General features: G+C 33.5%; 1 protein-coding gene across 1 annotated transcript; it reads right to left on the bottom strand.

The window, feature by feature from the left end:
* Positions 1–3,528: 3,528 nt before the first annotated feature.
* LOC111878446 (alkane hydroxylase MAH1) lies at positions 3,529–5,330 on the bottom strand. The gene has a single exon (XM_023874947.3). The coding sequence runs from the start codon at positions 5,259–5,261 to the stop codon at positions 3,732–3,734; it is 1,530 nt and encodes a 509-aa protein (XP_023730715.1). The 5' UTR covers positions 5,262–5,330; the 3' UTR covers positions 3,529–3,731.
* Between the last annotated feature and the right edge of the window lie 5,551 nt (positions 5,331–10,881).

Raw genomic sequence — 10,881 nt, forward strand, 5'->3', positions numbered from 1 at the left:
CTATAAAACCTAAAGGGGAAAATATGAAACATTTCATAACAACAAGGATCAAATAACAAATAATTCAAATTAACATTTAATCACATAATTATCCATATTTGATTTGTTTAATGATTTCTTGCAAAACAATTTATCAATTTACTCAAAATAATTAATCAATTATCTTATAAGGAAACAATTATCTTATTAATTGATAAATATCTTCAATTAGATCAAAATTATAGTCAATTATATCATATAATCGGATTAATAATGATCTAACATGATAAGGTAACTATCCATAAGCAAAAACAGCAAGAAATCCCGAAGTACCCTCCTTCTGACGAGTTGACTCGTCGAGTCAGGCTTGGACTCGTCGAGTCACCTTGGACTCGGCGAGTCTAGCCTCCAGAATCCAAAAAATCGAATTTTTCAAACATGTTAAGCATCAATACAATTGAAACCAAGCTAGTCTCTGATACCACTGATGGGTTTTGGTAAGACATCCTATGTGCTCATACAAACCCTAATGCTTAGATCTAGGTTTCTATATTGTACATGCTTTGAATCCAAGACTATAAACCCTAATTCTAGCATATGGAAATCAATATTAACATGTAATTAGGTTTATGATATTACCTTGATTGTTATGTAGCAATAACAATCCCAATTCCTCCTTGAATTGGCTTTGGAAGGCTTAGAGTCATAAGTGTCACTCCTCTAATGGCTTACAAACACCAAGAGCAAATGGAGAAGGTATAAAGAGAGAGGAGAGAGGTAAGAATTCGTCCTTAGGACTTCTTGGGAAGGCTTGGACGAATTCATGAGCCTTAGGGGGTTTATATAGGTGTAAAGATTAGGGTTTTAGTCCTTATCCTTATCTAGTTGCTTGCCCACCAAGCAACCATAAGATAAGTCTTAGAAACCCTTATCCTAGTCGAATTCTAAGGCGTTATCTCCTTAAATTCGTTCACCCTATATTTAAGATAATCCTTACCTTATTTTGTAACTATCACATAATTACAATTCAGCCCCTCTAGTTTAATTAATTACACTTGATCACAAAATTAATTCTCAATTAATTATTGACCAATATTAATTAAACAAATATGATTTCTCCTTTAATATATTATTCTTATAACATATTAATAAATCATAATAACCTCTCTCTCTATTTATTTCTCCAATCAAGTTGCTTTGGTGAAGGCAACCCAAAAGGACCATGCACCATCGGGTCAAGTACATACCAAAATAGTTATGGACTTAGACACTAATCCAACAAGATAGACCTAGGTGCGGTTGAAATATACAGAAGGGGGTGAAATAAACCTAGTACCGGTTGAAAGATACCAAAGGGGGTAAGATAGACCCAACTATGCTTTGACTGTTATGTATGTATGGTATGGGGTATTTTGGGGAGTTCCCTAAGTTTTGTGCTTACGGTTTCAGTTTATGTTTTAGGTACTTCCAGCTTAAAGGGGAAGGGTCCGACTTGATCACACGCATCCACCCATGTTTTCTGCATTATGTAATTTTAGGATTTTTTTACTCTGATGTTATTTCATTGTGATACATTTTCTGTTGTTTGACATGACTATTGGATGTTTTGAAAATAATTTTAAAAAAATGGACTTTTTGTCTGAAATTTTTGGGATGTTACAAGGAAACCCTAAAATTACGTACTTTTTCCAGAACAGTTGTCATGTCATTGCCAACCTATTGCCACACTATGGCACTCATTAAAACACGTGTTCCAAATAATCCATGCCATGTCGTGGTCATCCTTGCACCACATCATGACACATAGTTTTTCCTAAAACCCCATCTTTGGTCCTTGATAAATAATAAGCTTAACCAAACTGGAACACATGTGTCACATAAATGCATAGGAACATTCGAGGGGTTTTCGAGGTATTGTATCTTAAACGTGTTTTATTCTCATTTGCGAGAATTTCCCTTGGAAATACGTAGGAATTTCCAAGGATTTTTTCCTAAAAATATTTTGTAGGAGCATTGTCTTTTTCTAGTAGTGAACACTACCCTTAAAGGATAATTACACATACCATTAAGTCGGGCTGATGACTAAGATCCTTTGATGATCTCCTTGAATTATTGATGAGGAACCAACTACATGACTCACCTACTCGTCTATGAATCATTGGGAACTTAGAAAGATGGTGAAATTCCAATCACATATTCTTTAATTTGAAATTATATAACTTATTTTAGTTCCTTAGGGTGATTTTATTAAGATTATAGGTTTTTATTACATGGAATAAAAATAGTTAAGGATCGATGTATAAGTTATTTTTAGGATCAATATTAATGTATAAGTTATTTTACACTTAATTTAGTGCATCGATTAAGAATATTTTCATTTAATATTGTAATGATTTTGCATGTTACTAGTCTCGTATACAAGAACACTAGATTAATGTTTGATATATTGAAATATTATAATAAACGTTTCTCATGTGTTGGGTTCTTCTTATTTGTCATGTTATGAAAACCGGACCAGACCGGCCGGTTCAACCAAGAACTTGTCTCGCACCCGGTTCTTAAAGGTAACAAAACCAGTATTCATGTGAACCGATAAAAACCGCTCAGGTTGAACGGGTCAAAAGTAAATGAAAGTGGTCTAAAACACGAAGACAAAAATTGTTTCCCGTTTGCGCATTGCCCGTCCTCGAGTGACACGATATAAAAATCCAATCTTTAGATAAAGCTTCATCCTCATCTTTGTTCCAAGCCGTTCCTCGTTTTTTTGTAGATTTTCATTTTGATTGCCTTCTTCTAGATGTTTGTGTTTCTTGGACCCGTTCGTCTTCGTCGTTGTCGAGGTTTATAGGTTGAGATTGAGATATGGTACTTGAGATGGTTGTGTTTGGAATTGTTGAGGTTGAGAAGTTTGCGGTTGAAATTTTTGAGGTTGCGAAGCTTAAGGTTAAAATTGTTGAAAAGTTTTGAATTGGGGTTGATTGAATTGTTGTGGTCTTTGTTGTTGGAAGTAGTTTGGTTGATATGGAATGTTGGTAAATAGAGGTTGTTGTTGGATTGGAGATGTTAACATTTGCATGTAGTTAAGATGTTAATATTGATCATTTGGAGTGTTTTGGGTTATGGAGGTGTTTGGAGTGGTTGGGGTATTTTGATTTGAATCCATACTTTCAGAAAAAGATAAGAAAATATAGAGAGATTTGAGTGGTTTTGAAGTGTGAAATGGTTATAAAAGTGTTGGTATTTAATAATGTAAGTGTTTGTACTAAATATGAAAAGTAATTTTTTTATATACATAAAATGCATTCAACGGTGGTATTTTTGACTGTTTGAGATAAATGGATTTCATTGGTTGTGATAACCTGTGATAGCAGTAAATCCGCATCACATTTACGCCATTGTGGGGCAGTGTTCACGCGTGAACATCCCTTCCACGTCGGCCATTACGCGTAAAAAGCTATTCCATACCCTATGGCCTGAGCACATACAACCATTCAATTTATCTCTCCAAAAATCAAAACAGAAAAAATAACGGTAAAGTTTAATTTATTATTCCACAAACTGAGATATGAGATACATATTGCATACCAGCTTCTATGTGGATACTTAGAAACATGATGTGATAGTTGAGTATATGTTCTTAGCATACATATATCCGTGAGGATTTATTAAGAAATATTAAAAATTCATAAACGAAACAAAGCATATATTGTAGTCTCACACAAGATATATCACCTTTTTCCAGAATATTTGGCTCATATATTCACTTCACTTAGTTTGCTTAACCTCACTTTTAACCCGTGCTTCATCTGAAGTACTATTGAAGCACTTGGACACACGATGTGACCTTCTACCAACTTAATGTGATAATGATAAATGATCGTAGAAGCTACTATCTTTAGCTGAGTGAAACTCATGTCCTTACCAATACAAGTTCTTGGCCCACTATTAAATGCCGAGAACTTGTTAGAAGCTTCATGTTTGATTCCTCCTTCCTTTGAAATCCATCTTTCAGGCTTAAATTCCATGCAGTCCTCACCCCATATCGTTTTCATCCTTCCCATGCCATAGAAATATAGCACAATCTTGGTATTTTGATTAACGTGGTGGCCACTTGGAAGTATATCTGGCTGTAATGGAGTTTTGTGGTTAAAAGGAACAGGAGGGTAAAGCCTCAGGGCTTCGCATAGAGCCCCATGAAGATAAACCAGTTTGCCTAACTCTTTGGAATTCCAGTTCTTCTGATCTTTTACTTTCACCTGCAGAAACGTGTGAATCTCCTCTCGGATCTTGTCCTCTGCGATGGGATTATTTGCAATGAGATAGAAAAACCATGAGAGAGTTGTGCTAGTTGTATCTCTCCCAACACCAATTAGGTTCATTATGGTTTCTTTTAAAAACTTGTTGGGGTCTCCACTACTTCCACTTTGGTGTTTGAATTCTCTAATCAATGATGCTAATCCAAAATGTTTCCTTCCATGTTCACTTTCTATATCAATACTACTGGACTCGTGTTGTATTCTAGCTAAGCACTTGCACACGAAGTGATCAAAAGCATTAAATGCATCACTTAACTTCTTCTCATTCCCCATTCTAAGTAGTTGTTGCAATTTCCAAAATATTGGGGGCGTAAAATGCCTATACAATATACTTTCTTCAATGTCCGATAACGACTTCTCATAAGGAAGGAAAGGGAAATCAAGAGACAAGCTTTTTGGGTCAAAAGCTAAGAGCAACGTGCATATAGTGTCAAAAGTGAACCTTTGGAATATATCCTGCAAATCTGTCTCCTTGCCTGGTTTGCAAATAGATTCTAACACCGGTAAAAGCCCTATTTCCACCTTATTCCAAACAATCACTTCGAAAACACTTAAAAAATTGGGTTGCCTAAAGAGGGACATGATGGTTTTGCGTTGGATCTCCCATAAATGCCCATCGACATTAAAGATTCCATCTCCGAGGATATCAAATATTTTACGAAATTTTGGGCCTTTTGGATAATTAGAGAAGTTCTTGTTCAAAACATGGTGGATATCTAATGGGTCTGTGGTAATAAGCATATCCATGTTAGCGAACCAAGGTCCTCTAAACATGAAAGTCCCACCACTACAATTTAGAATCCTAGTGAGTAAATCATGGAGTCGATGCAACTTTGTGAGGGTTTTAGAAAACACACCAAGAGGCATCCAATTTCTATCCAGAAGGGTTTTGAGGTTTTGAGGTTTGTAATGAAAAACTAAAAAACAAAGGAAAATGAGAATGACCAAAGATTCAAGGAAAACCATAGTGAAGAAATGCAAAGATATATAGATGAACTTGGGTGGTACAGGAATGAGGTTAAGCAATATAGTGGTATATGGTATATATATATATAAAAAAAAAAAAAAAAAAAAAAAGCTCCCTGCGACAACTCCCTGCACCATTAATTTTGAATAACTACTGAACAACTAGAAACATATCTAAAACTACAATAAATATGTGAATCTAAAACTACAATAAATATGTGAATTTAATGTATGTTTTTCTACTTTATTCATAGAAACGTGTGTAAAAAGAATTATCTTGGTATTTATAAAGAATCTAAAATAGTCTACACTTATAAGACTATCACTATGTTTCAGGCAAATAAACTAGTTTAACATTTGGTGTAATGTTTGATGAGACCATTAGAGGGGCTAGGATCCAATGTGGATTATATTGTATCAATGCCTAACAAGATTTTAACTATTGGATCAATATAAAATAAAATAATTAATCTTGTAAGAAGATTGTTAATGAAATATACATTTATTAATAATTAAAAATAACACTTATAACCAAACAAATTATTAAAAGATAAAAAAGAAAGACAGATTGTAGGGAACCCATTCAAATCCATAAATAAAAAATTATTGATAAAAAATAATCCCTACTTTTACAAAAATATAATAAAAATACAATCATTCAAAGAATACATATATTTTTTTAAGAATACAATGAACGAATACAACCTTTTTTGAAAGAGTGAAATTTTTTCATACAGAAAAATACAAAAAAACATTCTTTAGAACTAAAAGAGATCAAAAAAATAACGTTTTTAATTCTCTATGAATGTGATATTATTTCGTAATTTTATGATCTTTGTTCTTTCTTTTTTGATATATTCTTGTAAGAATCACACGTAGTGTAGTCGGTTGATGGTCAAGCGTCGGTGGTGGCGATGGTAGGTCATGTTGATAATGATGTCGATAAACACATGATTCCTAAAAGAATATGAATAAAAAACATTTTTGAAAGATTAACCGATATATTTAAAATGTTTTGCAAACCCTTATAAACATACATTATATATAAAATGTCACAAACAAACAAACAAAATTATAGATACAACTATGTCAAATCTTTATTTTTTGTAAATAAAATAGGAAAATATTATTGGTTCATAAAATTTATATTTCATAAATGAATTGTCATTAAATATATAATAAAAATAGCATGAAAATAACACATATTTAAAACTAAGATATATTTAACGAGACAAAATGAAATATGTTTAAAGAATTAACGGTTAAGGATGTACTAAGCATAAAAATATATTGATCCATTAATATATATTTATTTAGTGGTCAATACAAATAAACAAATAAAGTGGATGCAATCAATGGTTTTAAGTGGTACATAACAAAACAAATAATAGTTATCAAAAGGTACTTTCGAAGGATATCGGGACTCAATTCAATTTAGTACCACCCTTCCCGCCAGTCCGCCCTTCCCCGAGTCTTTCTCTTTCTTTTGGAGTGAAAACAATAATGGAAATGAGTCATTTCACGGATAATGCTTACCGAGGAAAAATATATTTTAGCATTACAACTACCAGAAAAGAATAATAATAAACTATAAATAAAGATCACCATCACTCGTCATTTTCTTCACGCGGCCAAACCCATTTTCTCTTTCATTTGAAATCCATCTACTTCAACTGAACCAATCGAGACACCTGCAGCGCAACCTTCGGTAATCTCCTATCGTCGATGGACACTGACGACCACAATTTAATTTCCTTTCGCATCACAGCTAAAACTTGTTCATCGTTAGAATATGATGCACATAGTTTAACCATTAGAGATGCTCTAATCTAAAAGCTAACATATAAGTTGGTTTTCCTAACATGACTGATTGTATAGCGGTTTTTCCTTGTATGCTTGTGAAGGGTTTTATACAAGGGTTATTAATATTGTTTTTGTTAACGATTTATTATACATCTATCCAAATAGTATGATAATCAAATGCAGACTCTACTCTAAATAGAGTATGTACAAATGCTTTTGTTAACCATATTCTGTTTCCTTACCGAAAGTCCCAACATGATTTGTTAAAACCATATGATATGTGTGTAAAAGAACAGAGGGTCCTATAAAAGAATACGGAAACCATTAAATATGTATCATATATAATTATATATAGTTTCGTATTTGTCAGTTGTCACTTTTTAGTTTATAGCGGTAAACTATCTTTTATGGCAAAATGTCAACACGTGCTACTGTAGTTATGGCGACGTGTTTTAGATTGGTTTTATTTATGACCTTATGCATGGTACTCAAAGTTGCTCTTACAAATATAGTATGAAAGGAAAGATCAATATGAAAGACGAGGACATGATTTATTTTGACCGAAAGAAAAAATCTAGATAAATTTATTAGAATAGCCAAAAAAATTAATGACTTAGCTAAAAATAACCAAAAATAAGTATTTATCTCAAAATAGCCAATGAAACCATAGATGAGTTGCGGTTTTATCAACTCGCCTATGATTTCATATTTGTCTCGGTAACTCATAGTGATTTTATCAAATGGATTGTGGATCCGCGGCCCGTCGGCGGTTATGTGGCCCACTAACCCATTATATATATCGTAAAAAAACCTTTCTAGCTCAAAAGCTACCAAATTTATCTCTATGAAGGCTCCAATTAATTAACAACCAGGTAACTACTCTTATACATAAATTTTTTGTTTGTTTTTGATCCTATATGTTGAAATCTAATAGTATTTAGTATGTTTGTTGCATAAAAATCAAAACAGAAAGGAACAAAATCAGATATGACTATGCCATCTACAATGGTAAAAGTTTTAATGCACACCATGTGCATTAATGATTCGTTAAATCGGAGATGACATAGCCATCTACTGTTTCGTTCATTTTTTCGATCTTGTATAGATTTTTTGGGTTTCATTCTTATATAGTATCACCTAATCATCTAGTAATTTTGTTTTTTGCTAGTTGTCTAAGAAAAAAAATGAATGAAGCATATATGGCATGGTCATTTGCGAATATACAAGTCGTCAATGCACAAAATGTGCATTACGAACTTGTACATTCGCAGCTTGCCATGCCCTCTGCGATTTTGTTCATATTTTTTTTATGTTCAAAGAAGGGAAAATCACATATGATGTGAGAGGGAACCAAAGATGGTCATATGCCATCCACAATTTTGTATACTTGAAAATGGGGAAAATGATGAACCTGCAAACAAGTTGAAGAAACCACATATGTGAGTGTTTGCCTCATTTGCAATTTTGTTGGCTATTATTGGATAAGTGCTAGTTTTTTGCTATTTTAGGTTAATGCATTAAGAATTTTGGTTATTTTAGTAAATTTCTTAAAATTTTATTGTTAAAGCTAAGCACTAGAAAAAAAAACCTACAAAGAAGGATCATAAGAGCATCCATAGACATCGATCTTATACATAGATTTTTTTATTTAGAAGCATTAGTTTTTAATTAAGTTGATCAAACATAAACTTATCAACTTAAACCCATTTCAACCATCGACCATTTTGAAAAAAAAAATATCTTTAATTAACTAATATATTCTCATCTATATGGAATATATTATATACCCCTACATCCAAATTTGTTATTTTTATTCGAATGTCAATTTTTCAAAAATGAAATATTACACTACCAAAAACAAAAATATAACTTTTTTCGCTCTTTCCCGAAGGACTAAAGATGATAAGTTTTGTAATGCTTGGGTTGCCAGGTATTCCCTTAATCAAATAATAATAATAATATGAGAAGGGGGACGTACGATGAGCGTACATACTGTACGCACGGCGTACCTTGGTGAGGCGCGAATCAGGGAAGCCCCTGCGTACGCTGGGCGTACCCATGCGTTTGTTGAGCGTAAGCTGGCCAAATGCGAACCCTAAATTTTAGGGTTTGCACCTTATTTAAACGACTTAAGTTCCACCCAACCCTCATTTTCTCAGCCTCCACTGTCCCTAAAGTGTTAAACTCGAACCCTAAGCCTCTTGCATACATTTGATCTAATCTTGAGCATTTTTGTGATATTTGGTGATTTTGAAGAAGGAGTTTGAAGAAAGAGTAAAACGTGAAGAGGGCTTGTAGATCCAAAAGTTTGGCATCATTTCTAACTCGTTTGAGGTATAAAGCTTTAACCTTGACCATTGCATGCTTAGATCTAGTTTTGGGTGTTTTATGTTGCATTTTGGCTTCATAGTTGAGGTTTCTTGAGTTTTAGAAGTTTCGGTCCATATGAGATTTCCTTTTAGGCTCTTGGAAGTGTTTGGAGCCATAAAAATTGGGCCTTGATGGTTTAGCATGTAACATACACATTACTAACCTTGTTCAGTTATCGTGTTTTGTATGTTTGTTAGTTTAAAATCGAATATTATTAAATAATATATGGTTTTGAGCGTTGAGTTCTAACAATATAGTTTATGAGATTTGAAGTAAAACTATGTTTAGAATCATTCGAAAAGTTTTGGAAGTAATGGGAGTCTTATGTCATTCCGATCAAAAAATCAACTATCGAAATTAACGAAAGTATAACATTTAAGTTAGAAATAAGTAAAACTGATATTATTGAAAGTTGTAAATTATCTCGTTAGAAACGTATAGGTGAAAACCTCATCGAAAACGGAGTTCCGAGCGAAAAGTTATGGCCTAACAAAGTTTCACGACAGAACCGGCACAACGCTATACGACGTAAAAAGTGAGTTTACAGTAAAATATTTTTTTAGCCTAAGTGATCTAAATGAGAGTCGTAGTATACGTTAAACCGAGAGCTTGCATAAAAAGAACGTCCAAATCTGACTTCGTATGAGGAAGTTATGATTTTTCTAAAAATTCGGCATAACAATGTACAACCCGAAATTCGATTATGGATCGAGCCATTTTTAGCCGACACAACCTAAACGAGAATCCAAGTTCTCGTCAATACTAATTCAATGATAAAAAGACAGACGAAAACGGATGTTGGATGAAGAAGTTATGACTTTTTAATGGACTTTTCCTGTCTCGACCTATTAAAAATATAACTTTAAAAATAAAGTCGAAATTAGCCGACATAGTCTTAACGAAAGTTGTAAAGCACAGTCTCACCTACCCGTGGATATAAAAAGGTCAAAAATAGAGCTGGTATGCGAAATATATGAATTTTTGAAGTTCGGAGCACAAACTTCGAGATCTAACAAAGCTCACGACGTGAGCAAGTATAACTAACGACGTGAGGTAGTCCATCGATACCTCTCAAGCCTAGAACACACGTGGCAAGCCTACGATCTGATCAGGATAAACTCACGACGTGAGCTTATTTGTCTCACAACGTGAGAGTCAAAATTTCGACCTATAAATAAAGGACCAGCCCTCTTGTTTCCGTTTACACAAAAACGCAACTCTCACTCCCGTATTGCTGATTTTGAGCCATTTTCCCGAGCCAACGATCGTTAACTACTGACAGTGTCTAGTCAGATTCTATCGGCAAAACGCACTTAAGGGGTAATTTCACCGCAACATTCGGTTATTTCACGGTGAGTTCAATATAGGGACAATTGTATGTTATGTGTTATATGTGCAATGTGCTTTCATGTGTTATTGGTTTAAGTGGCTATTACTTGTCATTAGA

The sequence above is a fragment of the Lactuca sativa genome, chromosome 8, assembly GCF_002870075.4.
Source record: "Lactuca sativa cultivar Salinas chromosome 8, Lsat_Salinas_v11, whole genome shotgun sequence".
NCBI classification, from domain to species: Eukaryota; Viridiplantae; Streptophyta; class Magnoliopsida; order Asterales; family Asteraceae; genus Lactuca; species Lactuca sativa.

Excerpts from the sequence above, each read along its gene's own strand:
- LOC111878446 (XM_023874947.3), bottom strand. The coding sequence starts at position 5,261 with ATGGTTTTCCTTGAATCTTTGGTCATTCTCATTTTCCTTTGTTTTTTA.